Genomic DNA, 18,042 nt, shown 5'->3' on the forward strand with positions numbered 1-18,042 from the left:
TTGCTTCCTCTCAAGATTCAAGCAGAACTTTCACCTCTGTGGTTGAAGGTACCCGACTGTGACTGACAAAATGAAAAAAGCACGGGTCTTGGCATCATATAGGCATTTGTATATCCTAGCTAAGAAGCCTTGTGTGAATGAATCTGCCTCTTTGAGGCCCACTTGCCTTATCTGAAAAATAAGAGCAAAAATATCTGTCAGTTTTACTGTGTGGGGTACTGTATGTTCCTAGCATGATGCTTAGCATGTAGTAAGCCTCCTCTGGCATAATGGCGTATGTGCAGCATATGTTGTGTGTATGTAGTATACATACATCTACTCTGAGCTGGTAAACAACAAACAATATCCATCCATGACAGTTGTTGCTCCTTTGGAGAGCAGTGGTGGGATCTTTCTCTTAGAAGTCTGCTACAGTGACAGCTCTAGAATTTCCGTCTAGGAGTCGCTAAGAGAGAACAATCTTATTGGAAGGAGGGAGGGTGAGAGACTCCTGGTAGAACTTCATTTGCATAACAAACAGTGCTTTCCTAAGATTCTCGTGTATCTGGGAGTTGTTTGGGAGGACTGTTAAGAGTTCTCAGTCACCTTTTGAAGCCTCTGTTGCCTCCCCTCTCCCCATTAAATAGAACCAAAATGGTGCAAAGAAGATTTTTGCTTGATTTTTTCTTGGTAGTATTCTCTCAGCAGGGCTTCAGTTCTTTGCTATCTCTGTCCTCTGATGGACAGGGTCAGATAACACTGAGGGCGTTTTCTCTGTTCCAGGCCACAAGACTAGTCATTAGAGGGAAATGTCATAGTCCATTTAATGCAATTTAAGCCCTGACCTTTTGGTTAAAGAAAAGAGGAAAAAAATGTGATGGTCCCTCACTTCCTGGAGTTGAGAGGCCATGTGGTAGGCAGAAACTTTTCTGTTTCTTCAGAATTCCACTGAGTTCTGATCTCGTTAGATTTGATCATTATTATTTCATAAGGGGGAACCTCTTTATTTGGCCCAAGTGTTGGAGAGTAAAGATCTCCTAGACAGATCTGTTTCCCTGGCACATCATGAGTACTTAAGATATTTATTGAATCAAAGTAAGCAATATCCATGTATTGTTTTATATGAGAATTTACTGTGTAGAATTTGGATTGACAACTGTAGCCTGACTTCAATGATCCGTGAAGGAACAAAATGTGTTACATCCATTTAGCTGGAGTTTCCCTAGCACTACCAGCCTGTTCGCGACCACTGTGCCTTGCCTTTATTCTACCAAAGTCAATTTTGGTCTCAATTTGGTCTTCACTTTGACTCTTATTTCTCATTCTTTCTACTCTTATCGTTCTTTTTAAATATCTTGGATCCTTTCGGAAAAGAGGAGCTAGAGATGGTTAATTAGCTCCTCTTATCTGTCTGAGTATAAAAACTGTAGGCAGCAAATATAACCAGCTCTTGTTGAGTTTCATGAAATCTCCATCTCTTAGGCAAGCATACTCAGTGGGTGCTGGATGATACAGTGCTACAATCAGAAATTCAGAGAAATGTGAGGAGACAGTGAAAGCATCTGGTTATATTTGCTGCCTAGAGTTAGGCCAAGACCAAGTCTCTCCCAAGGTTGATCTGTTTGGTCTTCCTTGCCGCCTCTGCCATCTTCTCTCTGATTCTTATATTCTGCAGCAGCCCAGTTTCATGTGCATTTATTGAGTGTTTACTGTGTGCCAGGTATTGTGCTAAGGTATGGCACAATACCTTTTAGGAAGGTATGAGGAAGCATGAAACATTGTTCCTGTTATTGAAGACGCAGAGTTGCTGGGATTAAGGTGGGTGGGTCAGACCCATTCACAAATAATTCTGTGTCTGTCAGACTGCTCCACATCCTAGGATGGAAGTGCAAAGTGAGGTGAGAGAATGGGGACAGGAGAGACAAAGTTCTTATGAAAGACTTCAGGATGGGGAGGTGAGTAAGAGCAGAGGCTTTGGATCCAGCCAAACGTAGATTCACTCTCATTCTGCCATGACTGTCACTAAACTTTACCAAAGCCTCCGTTTCCTCAGTGGGACACCCAAGGGCCACTGTGCTTAGTGTGAGGGTCTAATTTAGTAGCCTGTGGAAACTACTTAGCAGAGTGCCTAGAGTATGTGCTTAACAGATGACCTTTTTACAATGATGATACAGTCTCAAAGAATTTTAGAACTGGAAGGGACTTAGGGAATCATCTAAATTCATTCCCCTGTTTCTACCTTCTTTGAGACCCTGAGTCTGTGATTCTGTTATGGCCACATTGCTCAGGAAGGAGCTGGGGTTGCTCCTCCCATCAAAGTCCTAAAAGTGGGTAAAGAAATACTGTACATACTAATTTGATGGTATCAAGAGTGATAATAAAATATTTAAAAACTGTCCTAATAATACAATTTAATGTATAAATATATATAAAATATAAAGTGTAGTCCCTTTTATTCTCTAAGCAAGCAAATACACACATGCACATATAATTGTTTACTATGTGGTAATATTTATAGCACACATTATTTATCATGCTAATGTCCCTCTTTTTTTGTTGAGTTGGGACATTCTCTAGAGTATCCTTGTCACTAGCTAAATGATCCCCATTTCCAAGTGATGGTTTGATGTAGGGAATGGCGTCAGATCCTTCCAGCAACATCCCTGTGAAGTTGACTCTCTCAGAGGCCCCGGTACCTTATTCCAGCTCAAGAAGGACTGAGTGTGTTCTTGACTTGTCAGGGCTCTGATACACTTTGAGGGTCCTTCGTGGTTTGGACCCTCAAAGCCAGAACCACTGGCACCACCTGCTTTGTGGCCTGTACCTGCCAGCGCTGAGTGCCTTTGGAGCTGCTGGTGGACGCAGCACACACCCAGGCCTCTGCCCCCAGGGTCTGTTGAGCAACTGCCAGACTGGTCCATGTCTTGGGCCACTGCTATGCAATGTCATCAAGTGACTTGTAGTTTTTGTAGCTCATATTATGTGCCAAATAGTACAGAACTATGTCAGTATTTCAAAAGCCAGTATCCGTGAATCTGTGTGAACCTGAATATTAGTCGTGCAAAGAGCACATAATCGTTCCCCATATTAGGTACCAGATCGCTTCAAGATGGGAAGAGGAAACCCCAAAGCTATAAAGAGGTTCACCTCTGTTAAACACTCGTGATTCTGAACTATCAGAAGTGAAGAATTTACATGTGCTGTAGCGGAAGCTCCAGAAAGAGATTCTGTCCTTGTCACACACGTCCCTATTGTCTGTCTTCATCAACTCTGAAACTGAACAGCATGGCCTTTTTTTTTTTTTTTTTTGCTGAGGCTGCCTAACTCTGCTGGAGACAGCATTTTCATGGCTTTATTCTTTTCATTCCCCAGAGCCACCTTGTAGCTATCATTTATTAAGTGTGCACAACACACCAGGCACTGTGCTGAGTTTATAGAACTTTGTCTTATATAATCCTCACTGCAATCCTATGTGAGATTCTATTGAAGCTTCCAATTTAAAGATAAGGATATCAAGACCTTGATCAGTTACTTAACTTTGCTAGGCTATATCTCCAGCTGGTAGCAGAAGTTGAATCTGAACCCCATATTTTGACTTAAACCCCGTAATTTGACTGTGGAGGCTTTGTCCCATGCCTAACCTCTTGTTTGGCATAGGGAGTGTCAATTTTTTCACTTAAATTTTTTTTTCTATGAAATTGTTATCTTTAATATAATACAACGACTCATTTACATGAGAGCTGAATTTCTAAGAATTAAAATAAAAATTCCTGACTGTTTTAGAAAATCTTACTACTTAAAAATCACGTTGACATACATGATCTCATTTGATCCTTTTAACACCTTTTGACATGTAGAAAAGTTTTTTTTTCTTAACTTGTTCCAATTTATAAAGGGAGAAGCAGCCTTAAAGGAGTTAAAATACCATGGTTAGGTTCACACAGATTTTAAGTGAAAAAACTAAGTCTCCAGTCTAAGGCCTGTCTCCCCAAAGTCCATCCTCTTTTCTCTAAGCTTCCCTGAACTGGGATGAACTGGGAATGAGGTGTAAGTAGTCTTTGATTTTAGAAGCCAAGGTAGTGGGCTTTTCCATGATATATCTAGTTGTTATCCCCATGTTAACCATTTCTTGAACTGCGGGAAGCCAAGAGCTGGAAAATCTGCTATAAACAAGGATGATGAAGCCTTCAGTGGCGATGACACTGGTTCTTTGTCCCCTGCCAAGTGTTGTGGAGAAGAAATAGTATTTTCCTAGTATAGGGGCAAACGGTACATCTCTGCAAGGTCCCTTTAGTTTTGGGAATTTCTCTTCTGCAATTGCCAACTTGGTAGAATCCAGGAATGGACATTTGTAGCTTTATGACACTTAAATAACTGCAGAGGAAAATGCCTTACTGGTGAAAAAGAACATGAAAAGAGATCGTGATGCCAAAATTCAGATTATCAGTTATCCCCCATACAGGCTGATCCTGAACACTATGGAATAATAACTCATAATTACTAGAACTGAATGACAGAGACTTTCCAGGAATGGGAAAGCTGACGCTCTGTGGAGATGTCTTTGTGGAGACCCAGAGGACCCACTGAGGTGGGCTGATGTCCCAAGAGCTTTAATTGTTGCCAAGAGTCCTTTGCCCCCTTTTCCCTGTTCTTAATGTACTGGATTATTTTACCAGAGCTGAGGCAGTTACTACCACGATGAAGCAGGGTCTCAGGTCTTAGAAAAAGTCAAGTACTGAAAAGATATTCCTGGCAAGTTCCCAGCCTGCTTGGAGTTAAAGATCCACATAGAGCTACTCAAGGGCTTATGGGCAACATCTGCCTACATCTCATAGGCTGGGCTGAGAAACCGTTGTGACTGTGAACTATGATGACTTATGTACAGAGAAGGGAGGTCTCTACATCTATTGAGGAAGGACAAATTGAATTTTAATGGCATATCACTTGGCTGTTGTCTTTACTTTACATAACATACTTTTAATTACAAACCTAATGAATGTAAATTACAGAAAGTTTGGAAATTACAATCCAACAACACAAAATGACTTATCATTCTCCCACTTAGATATTATTGCTGTAATTATTTTGAAAATGTGCCAGCTAAGAGCCTGGACTCTGGAGCAGCCAGCCTGCCTGGGTACGAATCCTGGCTTAGTAACTGTGGGACCTGGGGCGAGTCACTGATGTGTCTTTGCTTCAGTTTCCGCATGTGGAAAATGGAGAGAGCAATGGTATCTCCTTCACAGGGTGGTTGTGAAGATTAAATACGACCTATAAAGAATTTAGATTGGTACCTGATACATGGCAGGCATTCAGTAAGTTTGAATTGCTGTTATTTTTATTTTATGTTTATTAAATCATGTGAATTCTTTGTCTAAACTCAAATATTTTTCTTTTGCAAAAATTAGATTGTACTGTGCATGTTTGTATGCTCTTTATCTTTCACTTAGCCTTTTGTTGTGAGCATCTGTATTCTTCTACAAAGTGATTTTAATAGCTAATTTAATAGCTAATAGCTAATTACATAGTTAGAGGTAATCAATTATACATCCTTTATTGTCTCTTGCCATTGTAAGCAGTACCTCAAGGAACATCTTTTTGGATAAATATTTACATACCTTCTTTTTCTTTTGATGACAGTACTTTATGGGGGAGCATCCTTTCTTAGAGGTTACCAAGTGAAATTGTATGCAGCCTAGGGTGCCATGAGCCTATATATTGTATAAGCAGTGGGAGCATATGTGGGGAATGACCCCGGTGCGTTATGGACTTTCCAAGGCAAGGCTTTTGTCAATATCTTCCTTCTTCTTTCACAATGCTTCTCATGGTGTTTTGTCCACAGCTAACAAATCAATAAGATGTTTATGAAAAGTAGCCACATGTACTTTTCTTATATTTCTAGTTACATTAAGGCAGTTAAGACCATCCTTAACATTTTGCTGGTCTTCTTAAAAATATATTTTTTTATTCCAAACAACAATCGAATCATTTCAAATATTTTTTGGACTGAAGCTTAATATAAGTAAATGAGCAAACAGCTAACTAACAGTCCAGTGGGAAACAGATTCTCTCCCAGGAGATACAAATTTTATGTGACTCTGTGAGTGAGAACAGGTCAAGTCATATCCATGGTGAGTTCCCATGACTTGGGAGAGATAGGATGCTATTTCTAGTTTCCTAAACATTAGGAATTCCAAGAAAAACTTGTTGATTACATCCTTAGAAATGACACAGGGGGCAGAGTGCAGTTCTCTGGTGCTTATCTTCAGTGGGCTTAGATTTAAAAATGACAAGACGTCACAGAACAAGCTTCTACCTGGAGCCTTAGCGGCACAGACCTGGACGCTTTCTCCTTGGGTGGCATTCTCAGGCTGTCTCAACTCTGACCTCCCCAACTCCCACCTTCTTAGACCTTCAAATCCCCAAAGACCCTTTATAAGTACAGGGTATGTTCTTAGCACTTGGTGCCATTTTAGCCGAAGCGTTTAGAAAAGTGTCAGAGCTGGCAAGATTTGGATTCCTAAGAATGCAAAATCTTTCAAGCATCTAGTGCAAGGATTAGAAAAGTTCTTCTGTAAAGGGCCAGATAGTAAGTACTTTAGACTTTGTGGACCATAAGGTCTCTGTCACAACTATTCAACTCGGCCATGGTAGCGTGAAAGAAGCCATAGACAATATGTAAATGAATGAGTGTAGCTGTATTCTAGTAAAACTTTACTTATAGACGTTGAAATTTGACCTTCATGTAGTTTTCACTTTGTTAAACATTATTCTTCTGTTGACTTTTTTCAATCATTTAAAAACGTGAAAGCCATTCTTATTTCACAGACTATATAAAAATAGGCAGCAGACTGGATTTGGCCCATGGGCTGTAGCTTGTCGACCCCTGATCTACTAGTCATTGTTTTTCTTCTGCATATCACTCTCTGACTGCACCGTTTCCCTCTTTGTTGTGTCATTTTTTTGAAGTCTTTCTGCCCTTTCTCTCAGCAAGCTGAGGCTCCAATATCCTTTTGAGAATCTGTGCTTTTGACATTCATGTAGCTCATTAAGGAGAGTCAGAACACCCACCTAAAAGAACCATTAGGGCAAAATCAGATAGCGCCCCTCTTCTCTTTTTTGTGTCCTGGCTAGTTTGACATATAATTTGGGTATAGGGAGGTTGCAGACTTTGTAACCCTGGCAAATGGCTCTGGTTTCTGCAGGGTTCCAAGGCTCTAATGAATAGAGCATGCAGCCTGAATGATGGTGAGAGTCTGATTTTTAGATAATCAAGGATATTTATATCTTTAAATAGGTTGGTGCCTTGGAGTGCTGTTCCAGCATGAAATTGAGAGTCAGAGAGAGGTCTGGATAATCAGTTTGGTGTCATCTCTTAGAACAGTAATGTATCAGAAGGGTGTTCAGGCTCGGGATGGAAATGAGGAGTTATAAGCATATGTTGCTCTATCCTTGCTGTATTTAAAATGAAAACACGATACAGATTTTTATACGTGGATGTGTTTAAAGGGAAATAATATGCTCTATGTCATAGGGAAACAGAACACAAGAGAACATTCTCAAATCTGTAGCTGTAGCCCTGGTCTGTAGAGCTGCTCTTCAGACAAGCTCCTGGCAATTATTTAGGGCTGCGAAGCAGTGTGGGCGACAGAGGCTTGGCTGCCTGCGTAATGAGATTGGTTTGGTTGGTCTGACAGATGCAGTGATTTATGAGAGTGCTTGTTGGGAGGACACTTGCTGCTGAGAGCAGCCAGATGAATGGCATACGTGTGGGAGGTGGAGGAGAGCAAGGGTTAGGAGAGGGGCGGTTGTGTGTAAGGCAGGTAAGGATTGTCCTGATTACAGCTGTGAGAATTGTGGGCTAATATGGAGCTGTGGAATAGCGTGAAATGGAGACGCAGTGTAGGCTTGGGAATTGTACAGACCTGCGTTTGAATCCCTGGCTCTACCGCTTGTTAGCTGAGATCTTAGGTGAGTTGCTTCCCTTCTTTGAGCCTCCATTTCTTCACCTATAAAATGGGGATAATAAACACCCTCCTTATTTCCCAGAACGTGAAATTGTACTAACATAAAAGTCCAAGTGGGGTTTCTGGTGCATGGGAGAGCTCAGTAAGTGGTAGACATTATCAGTGTTTGTCCGTGTGTCTATTCATTTGTTTATTCACCTGCATTGATTGTTCTTTGTAATTTCTAATAGAACCTTGTTTTCGAATAGATGCCTAATGGTGACTTAGGCATCAAAAGCTCTTGTGATCAGGGTGTAAGTACATAACAGTCAACATGTATTTATAGGTATATGTATGAACATCTAAACGGCTCATAGAAGTTTAGTAGATACGTGAAGTATGATTTAAAGAACAGCTGCCTGGCCAGTAAGCACAATAAAAAATACTTCACCTTACTAATAATTGGGGGAAACCACAAATAAGACCAAGAGGAGGTGTTGTCTCGTTCACCAGATTGGTAAAAATGTTAAAGTCTGACAATACCAAGTGTTAAGGAGAATGTAGAGTGACGGAGCTCATATGCACTACTAGTGGGAGTTTAAGCTGATATAGCTACTTTGGAAAATGATGTGTTAATATCTAGAAATTTGAAGATGTGTGTATCCCATCTCCAAGCAGATTTGCACTCCTAGGCATAACCTAGAGAGATCTCTCACATGTAATCAAACCAATGTGTTCATCACCACATTGTTTGTTATGGGAAATAATCTTAGTATCCATCAATGGGGTAATGGATGCATACTTTAAGTGAGCTAAAGGTACATGTGGTATCAGCATAGAAGAATTTTAAATAATGATGCGTGAAAAAAATAAAGTTGCAAACAGAAAGCCATTTATATATAGTTTGAAAGTGTGAAAAACAATATTAATGTATTGCCTGTGGATACCTACATATGAAATAAAAGTTTAAAGAAATTATTTGGAATGATAAATATTAAATTCAAGATAGTATTAGGAGAAGAAAGAGGGATATGGTTGTAAAGGTTGCGTAGGGCCCAGATCCCAACTCTGCCCTTGACCTACCAGCTGTATACCCTTAGACAAGTTGCTTAACCTCTGTGCCTCAGTTTTTTGATGTATAAAATGGAAAAATAATATTATCTACCTCATAGGTATGCTGTGAGGGTGAAATGAGTGAGCATAGGTAAAATATTTAGAATAATACCTAGCAAATAGTAAGTGCTATATAAGCGTTAGCAATTCAGGTTCTAATTACATGAGTATTTTTTATTATTCTCTATTTTTTAAAAATTTTATTTATTTATTTATTTATTTTTTATTTATTTATGGCTGTGTTGGGTCTTCGTTTCTGTGCGAGGGCTTTCTCCAGTTGTGGCAAGTGGGGACCACTCCTCATCGCGGTGCGCAGGCCTCTCACTATCGCGGCCTCTCCTGTTGCGGAGCGCAGGCTCCAGACGCACAGGCTCAGTAATTGTGGCTCACGGGCCCAGTTGCTCTGCGGCATGTGGGATCCTCCCAGACCAGGGCTCGAACCCGTGTCCCCTGCATTGGCAGGCAGATTCTCAACCACTGCGCCACCAGGGAAGCCCGATTCTCTATTTTTTTAAATGTTAAACATTGCAGTTTTTTAAAATGTATAAATGTTTCAGTATCCTAAAAGATAAAGACTATATGTAGCATAACTACAGTATAATTAGTACACCTAAAGTTAACAATAAATCCTTAACATCAAATACCCAGTTAATTGTTCAAATTCCAATTGCCCATAAATGTCATTAACTTTTTATAGTTTCTTTGGATTAAGTTCCATGCATTATACTTTATTGATTTATCTTTTAAGACATTTTAATCTATAAATTCCTCCTCCAACTTTCCTTTTTCTGCAATTAATTTTTTAGCTTTATTGAGGTATAACTGGTATATAAAAATCACACACATTTAATGTATACATCTTGATGAGTTTAGACATATGCATATACTCATCATACTATCACAACGTCCAAAAAGTTTCTTGTGTTCTTTTGTGTGGCTTGTTTTTTGGGTTTTTTTTCTGGTTTTGTTTTGTAAGAACACTTAACGTGAGATCCATCTTCCTTAGTTTGTTTGCTTTTAAATTTTCTCTCCAGACTTTCCACAAACACATTTAGCCGTTGTCCACATGCATGCATCTACCTGTCACTTAAAATAACTGATCCGGTTGGAACATAGATATGCACCCCCCTTGTCCTGAGGAAAGCACGGAAGGAAGCTTATTCAGCAACAGAGTCACAGTTATAGAGGTTTGCTCTTGTAAGCTAAATAAGTTCCTGTGTTCTACTGTACCTGAGATCCAGGGATCTATCCTCCTAACATATTTTGAAGTATAGAACAAATACTGCAATTTTCTAAAAAGAAGAGATGTCATTCTTGCCCTTTGTCATCAAAGAGTTGAAAAGTAAACAAAGATTAAAAAATATCATCAACATAGGAATTTCAGGGTGTGGCATAATAATAGTATAGCTGCAATCTATTAACACCTAAATGTAGTAGGTACTGTGCTTAAGATACACTCATTTTATGTTTCCCTATGAAGTAGGTACTATTTTTGATCCCTGTTTTACAGTCAGGAATCTTTCTTCCTGCCAGAACCCAGGTAAGAGTGACCCATGCTCTTGACTGCCAGTCTGTACAGCCTCCCTGGCTGTTGTTTGCATTAGCTTCCTCTACACAGATTCCTACTTCCTTCCTGTGTCAATCTTTATAAGCTAAGTTATGTTATGGTAATGAACAGTCCTAAAATGGGAATGGGGTAGCTTCTAATAATAAAGGGTTATTCCTCATTCATGGTACATATTCATCAAGGGTCAGCTGAGAGCTCTGCCACAAGCTCTTTACTCTGGGTGCCAGGAGTCCTGGACAGACTAGCCACAATCTCAGACCTTGCGGGTTGCTATGGAGAGAGAGAGAGAGAGAGAGAGAGAGAGAGAGAGAGAATATATATGGGAATGAGAACTATGGATAATCTCACCCTAACGGTTAAATGCTCCAGACTGAGAGAGACACACATTTCCACTCACATATTATAAACGAGAGTGCTGGTTTTCAAACAGGGCTAATTTTGCCAACGTCTAGGGACATTTTTGGCTGTCATAGCTGGAGAAGGGGGGGGGTGCTACCTAGTCACCAGAGGTCATAGATGCTGCTAAACGCCCTACAATGCACAGGACAATCCACCCCCTCCCCCCGCCAGCCACCACAACACACATATAGCAAAGAAGTATTTGGCCCCAAGGTCAATAGTGCCAAGGTTGAGAGACTCTGGACTAGAGCCAGTCACAAAGAGCCAGAAAGTACAATTTTATGAAACTGTCAGGGAGGAGAACCTGACATACTGGACAAATAACACCAGTAACCGCTATGCATACTCAAGCTTAAAAGCTGTTATAAAGGCCCTTCAGAAAATACTTTCCCAGGATGGAAGTGAACTATTACTTTGCGAGATAGCCATAGAAGGAGTCTTCTAACACAGTCAACTCCATCGAACGCCAGAGGAGGCCCCTGGAGTCACTTCTCAGCTGACCGCTGCTCTCCCTCAGCACTGCCTGAAAGAAGTATAATGCAGGCCACATATACAATTTAAAATTTTCTAGTCTCCACGTTAAAAAAGTAAAAAAGAACAGGTGAAATTAATTTAATAGTATAATCTATTTAATTCAGTATATCCAAAATATTATCATTTTAAACGTAATCATTATAAAAAATAGTGTATGAGATATTTTACATTTTTTGCACTTTGACACTTTGATACTCACAGCACATCTCAATTCAGACTAACCACATTTCCAGCGCTCAGTTGGCACATGTGGTTACAGTATTGAATGCGCAGCTCTGGAGGTTTCTGTTCTGGAACTTGGTGAGGGGCTTTCCTTGGTCTCCTCTGAGGACCAGCAGTACTGCTGTTTATAACCCAGAGTCAGTAAGTTCTGGAAGCATGACATAACTTGCAGGAATATCTGTCCCAGACTCCCAAAGACGGTCTGCGTATGTTTCAGGAACAAAGAGGGATTGGTTTCCTGTGTAGTCTGTGCTATTACCTCTTTTTTCTGATTTTCACTGGCAGGTGCCTCGTCTCCAGACATGGAGCCCAGCTATGGGGGAGGTCTCTTTGACATGGTGAAAGGAGGTGCAGGGAGGCTCTTTAGTAACCTAAAGGACAACTTGAAAGACACCCTCAAAGACACGTCTTCCAGAGTTATACAATCTGTTACCAGGTATGTGCGTCCTTCCCCATTAAGTTAATGGACTCCGTGCCCCCAAAGGATCTGCTTACCTGCCAACTGCTTGTCTGGCTCAAAGACTATCAATTTTGTGATGCAACTGCATGGGATCTGATTGACTAGGAATGCCATTGAAGCCGCAAAGTTGAGTCCTTCGGAAGCTACAGGCATAGGCTGGGAGGACTCGGCTCCTTGGTACATTAGAGGATAGTGGTTGCCATCCCTGGCTTTCGAATCCAGCATCCTGAATTCTAATGCAGTATCTGCCCTTGTTAACCTAAGGCAAATTAATTAACCTCTCTGAGCTTTACTTTGATACCCTGGTAAGATTTATGTCTTTAGGTGGTTTGAGAATTAAATGAGACAATAATGCACATGCAATCCAAATAAGCAATACTTATGGATTGTAATCAAAACAGAATTTTGTTTTCGTATCTTAATAGCCCTTTAAAATTTATTTACTGGGAGAAGTTTCTACCCTTCTACTGTATGAAACTTTTATAAGCAGGCCATATGAATTCTTTTTTTATTCTTAGGAATTAGAAAGTTCTAGGGTCACTTTAAGTTAAAATATGTGGTTTTATTTAAATCAGAAATTCAAATGTGAAGTCCAACATATTAATCAACATTTTAATTTTTTTCAACAGTAATTGTATCCTTTACCTTCAATCCCCAACTAGCACCTGGTAGGCAAAAAAAGGGTCCTTTGTTCTTTCTCCATCACTTCCTTCTACCCCTAGCTGCATGCCCTGTTTGGAGTGGTAGATGTGTGCTCCTGAGAGTGTGGGCTGTCTTCTGTCAACAGTGCTTCCTTGTTAGGGGGAAGGCCTGAAGGGAAGTCAGAATATAGCTACTGGATGGAAATGTCCCAGGTCATGATGTGCAAGTGATTGAGAGAGAGAAATCGTGGGATATTTGGATCATTTTAATGAGTGCCCTTTCCTGTCTTGCTTTTAGCTACACGAAGGGAGATTTAGACTTCACTTATGTTACCTCCAGAATTATTGGTAAGTTTCTCATGTTTATTAACTGCCCAATAGCTCAGCTTTCAATGGCTGCCCATCGCGACAGCGGACCTGTTTAACCTATTTTTTTTCTGTGTGACCCTTCTTCCAGTGATGTCCTTTCCTCTGGACAGTGTTGACATAGGATTCAGAAATCAGGTTGATGACATTCGAAGCTTTTTGGATTCCAGACATCTTGACCACTACACGGTGTACAATCTGTCACCCAAGTCTTATCGAACTGCCAAGTTTCATAGCAGGGTAAGGAATTTTAGCCCTGATCACAAGGTTGAAGACATAACGGTATTTTCCCCCTTAAGAACTATCCTCAAAGCCTTTGCCTTTAAGCACATGGAGCAGAAAAACTATATACTCTGTACACTTCTCTATCCACAAAATTTTTATTAGGCTGTTACGAGATATTCTGAAGCTTTTCCTTGGGTGAGGATATTTGTAGGAAAGTTTCTCTGTCAATAAGGTACCATCTAATTGAGGGCCTCAAATCAGCTGTGGCTGGTTGCTCAGTTGTTAGGGCACGTTGCTATGCGGCTCAGTGGAGATTGACTGCTGCATAGGGCAGTTGGAGACCCTTATGCTGGAGCACTAATGATGCCTTTCACCCTTCCTTATTGCTGCTTTGGCATCACGATGAGGCAGTGTGGCTAACCCAGTAGAAGCACACCAATATTAATGGAAATAGCTTTCTGACATTTGGTAAAGGTATGTGTTTCATAAGTGAGGTATACCACATAAACAGTCCACACTGTAGGTTTGGTGATACTATTGCTAATATTTATAGCAGTGAGAGCAGTAGCAACATTTTTAGAGCATTTACAGTGTGCCAGGAACTTTACATGCAATATCTCATTAATTCTCTCAACGGTCCTCTGAAGCAGATGGAGAAACTGAGGCACAGAGAGGTAAGGTAACTTGCCCAAGACTACAGGCATGTGTTCTTAGCCATTACTCTGGGCTGACAGTATTACCTGGAAACCTGGATTATCCTCTTAAGGAGCTTTTAGAACTAGGCAGAGAAATAGTTCTAGTTTCAGGCTAGTTAAGGAGCTGTGAGAGCTGGCTTTGGTTTGAATCTGATGTTAAGCCTGATATTTCTGGCCACTGAATTCTTGATTTACTCACTAAAATCAGGCTTTTTCTCTCTCAGGAACATTTTCAAAAATCTTGACTTAGCCTTTAGATATGATTGGTTCTTCAGCTACATCTGGATTTATTAATAAATAGAAAGGGGTTTTACACATTGGACCCTTTAAAAGTGAAACTTGATTTCAAATATGCAAAATGATAGCTGGTTGTGTGTACTCTGTATCGAGGATCTCAGCTTTGATGCCAGAACACATTTTGCTCCAAATTTTAGTTGCTATTAATAATCTCTGGGTGTCAGTTTCCTGATCAGTAAAAACTAGAAGAGAGTCTGTATGCTCTCTTAGACCACTTCCTGCCCTAATGTTCCGTAAGATAAGGGAGAATTTTGTGAAGGATTCTCTTTTCCCAGAGTGTTTCCAAAATAGGCAAGAGATAACCCAGTGGTTCTCAAACTTCAGTGTACATCAGAATGTCCTAGAGGGCTTGTTAAACACTTGGGCCTGGCACTTCTGGTTCAGCAGAGGGGTGTGGTGAGAATCTGCATTGCTAACAACTTCCTGGGTGCTACTTCTACTGTTGCCCTGGGAGCCACTCTCTGAGAAGCACTGATAAAACCATTCTCAAGTGGTTTCGTCCAAATTCCCATTCTATAGTGGAGATTTTAAATGCAGCTCTTTAATCTTCCCTGTAGTTAACTGCCCTTCCACCTCTTATTCCATCTATTACCTAATTCAGAACAAGTGAATTAGCATCCGACAAAAATGTGGGTAGCTATTTTATTTCTAATTCAGATGCAAATATTTTGAATTGATTTTTTCTTGTTTGGAGACTCAGTGCCATCATTTTCTTTCTTTCTTTTTTTCTGATTTGTTTTTTATTGAAGCATAGTTGATATACAGTGCTGTGCCAATCTCTGCTCTACAGCAAAGTGACTGAGTGATACACATAGTGCCATCATTTTCATAACTGAAGGACCATGGAACGTCCTGTATAATATTTCATAGAAATTTTATTTAATCTTGAAATATTTGTGATAATCTGAAAAATTTTCCCTCTGGAAGTAAATAAAGATATAATATCATTATAGAAGCATTCATGCATATAAAGGTATCTCTTATATGTATGTATGATTTATAAAAGCAAGCTCTTTTATAAAGATATTTAAAGAAAGGCATCAATTAGTGTAACTACATATTTTGTGACCAGACTTAACAGTCTTACCAAAGAAACCAGGAATTGCCTATGGAACATCTGCCCCAGACTGCTCTCACTTGCCCTAGAAGAGCAGGGAACACATTTATTTTATTTGCTACCTGGAACAGTGCCTGGCATGGCTAAGAAATGTCTCTCAGAAGAATGAATGTGCCAAGAATTGTTGAACACATAGATATCAAATAAAAATTTGATTCTTGGGACTTCCCTGGTGGTGCAGTGGTTACGAGTCCGCCTGCCAGTGCAGGGGACATGGGTTCAATCCCTGGTCTGGGAAGGTCCCACATGCCGTGGAACAACTAAGCCCATATATCGCAACTACTGAGGCTGCGCTCTATAGCCCGCAAGCCACAACTACTGAGCCCGCGCGCCACAGCTACTGAAGCCTGCGCGCCCTAGAGCCCACGTGCCGCAACTACTGAGCCCACATTCCGCAACTGCTAAAGCCCGCGTGCTGCATCTACTGAAGCCCGCATGCCTAGAGCCTATGCTCTGCAACAAGAGAAGCCACTGCAATGAGAAACCTGCGCACCGCAACAAAGAGTAGCCCCTGCTCGCCACAACTAGAGAAAGCCCGTGCACAGCAACAAAGACCCAACGCAGCCAAAAATAAAATTAATTAATTAATTAACTAAAAAAAGTTTGATTCTTATTCTCAAGGCACTTAAGCCTAGTTGGAGAGAGAAGTCAGGACGTTCTAAAGACAATAATATTTACAGTACCTACTGAGGGAGTGTAGTGAAGGGAGACAGCAGTGAGAGCTGGACCTTGACGCATGAGTCTTGTCTAGGTGAAGGCGGTGGGGTTATTTCTTCTCCATGCAGATTGTAGTCTGTGTCTTACCAGGCTCCGCATGCTCTGGCCTCTGTGCCTCTCTAGCTCATCTTTCATGGTTCTCCACTGCCTGAGAACCATGCTCCCACCAGGGGAGACACACCGTCTCTTTGCATGAGCTGCTCCCACTCCCTGAAAGACCACGCATGCCACACCCCCAGCCCTTCTTTGTTGGCCAAATTTCGCTAAGGGGAGGATTTCCACATGCCACAAGGCTTTTCCAATTCTTTCCCCTAAAATGCAGGATTGCACTGCACCTTTAGTCCTTTATAGATAGTCCCAGAACTCTGCGGACTGGAAGAGGACCCTCTGACCTAGCTCCCTCAACCCTCAGTTGCATCTTAGAAGGACAGTCCCACAGCCTTAGTATTTTCATCTTAGCTCTGTTTTTGATGTGGCTACATCTCTTTTCAAGTTCTGAGTCCTTTCTCTTCCCAGCACTAACACCGCAAATTGATTTGCATCCCACTGTTGCGTGACTTAGAAAAGTGTTCTTGGTTATCATCTTCCAGTCCTGGAGGCCCAAAATCATTTTCTCCTCCTTCCAGACCAGTGGAGTGCTAGGTCTGCAGTTAAATCTTATTTTAATAAATGTAGATGGCCAAGGCTTCTATAAATACCACTGTTGGAAAAGACCAAACACAAGACTGGTTTTATTTATAGACTCACAGGAGTCCAACTGTGTCTATGCCTTGAACCCTGAACTCAGTCATTTTACCTTTTTATTATGTGACGTGTGTTTGGAGATAAAGATGGTGGTGACAGAGACAGGCTGTTTCCAGGAAGATTTTACTTTGCTGAGGGGCATCATTCAGTATTTTGATTCACTTTTAGGCTTAGAAACCACGTGGGTTGACGGGAATCATATGAAATAATTAAATAGCAATTTCTTAGTATTTGCATATGTAGCAGAATGTTAAAATAGGACTCTGTGTTTAGTTTCAATTTTAGCAGAGGATTTGACTCAAAACAAAACATGGCAGATAGCCCTTCATTCAGAGTGCTAGAATACCTATTCAGGACTACAGAGGAGATATTGAATGTCGGTGTTTTGACTCTTCTTAGCCAGTATCCACCTTGAGGAAATAAACGTCCTGATGTTGACAGTGAAGTCCTGTAGACCAATGAGATGCATCCTCTAAGCCAGATGTTCTGAATCTGAGTTTAAAAGACATGGATCCACTGTATATTTCAATCCATGCATGGGCTTCAGAGAGTTTAACCATCTGTTTTCACTCCTATTTTTTCTTTATTGTGGTAAAATACACATAACATAAACATACCATTTTAAGCATTTGTAAGTGTACAATTCAGCAGCATTAAATTCACTCACAGTATTCTGTAATCATCACCAGTATCTATACCCAAACCTTGTTCATCATCCCCCAAATAAACACTATAGCCATTTACTCTGTGTGTATGTGTGTGTGCACTGGTTCCATTTCTGCACAGAAGGTTTTATAGCTCTGCCCTAGAATGTCAGGAACTACTGCTTTACACATTTCTTGGTGTTGCTGTTGGCAATAAATGGAAAAGCGGATGAATGGCCACCAAGTCTAGCCTGCCCTAAAGTTCTTACATTCTGAAAATGCTCTTCCAGTGCCACTTGAGCCTCCTTCCTCTGTCTAACCAGGAAGGGGTATGCTGAAGGAGGCCAGTTAGTAGCATTGAAAAGATAAACCCAGC

General features: G+C 40.7%; 1 protein-coding gene across 1 annotated transcript in view; it reads left to right on the forward strand.

The window, feature by feature from the left end:
• DNAJC6 (DnaJ heat shock protein family (Hsp40) member C6) overlaps positions 1 to 18,042 on the forward strand; it is a 151,281-nt gene that overhangs the window by 92,016 nt on the left and 41,223 nt on the right. The window contains exons 2-4 of the mRNA XM_059899197.1: positions 12,046 to 12,196; positions 13,160 to 13,209; positions 13,319 to 13,467. Of these exons, the coding sequence (XP_059755180.1) occupies positions 12,046 to 12,196; positions 13,160 to 13,209; positions 13,319 to 13,467 (350 nt within the window). The remainder of the gene's footprint in view (positions 1 to 12,045; positions 12,197 to 13,159; positions 13,210 to 13,318; positions 13,468 to 18,042) is intronic.

This window comes from Balaenoptera ricei, chromosome 1 (genome assembly GCF_028023285.1).
Source record: "Balaenoptera ricei isolate mBalRic1 chromosome 1, mBalRic1.hap2, whole genome shotgun sequence".
NCBI lineage: Eukaryota > Metazoa > Chordata > Mammalia > Artiodactyla > Balaenopteridae > Balaenoptera > Balaenoptera ricei.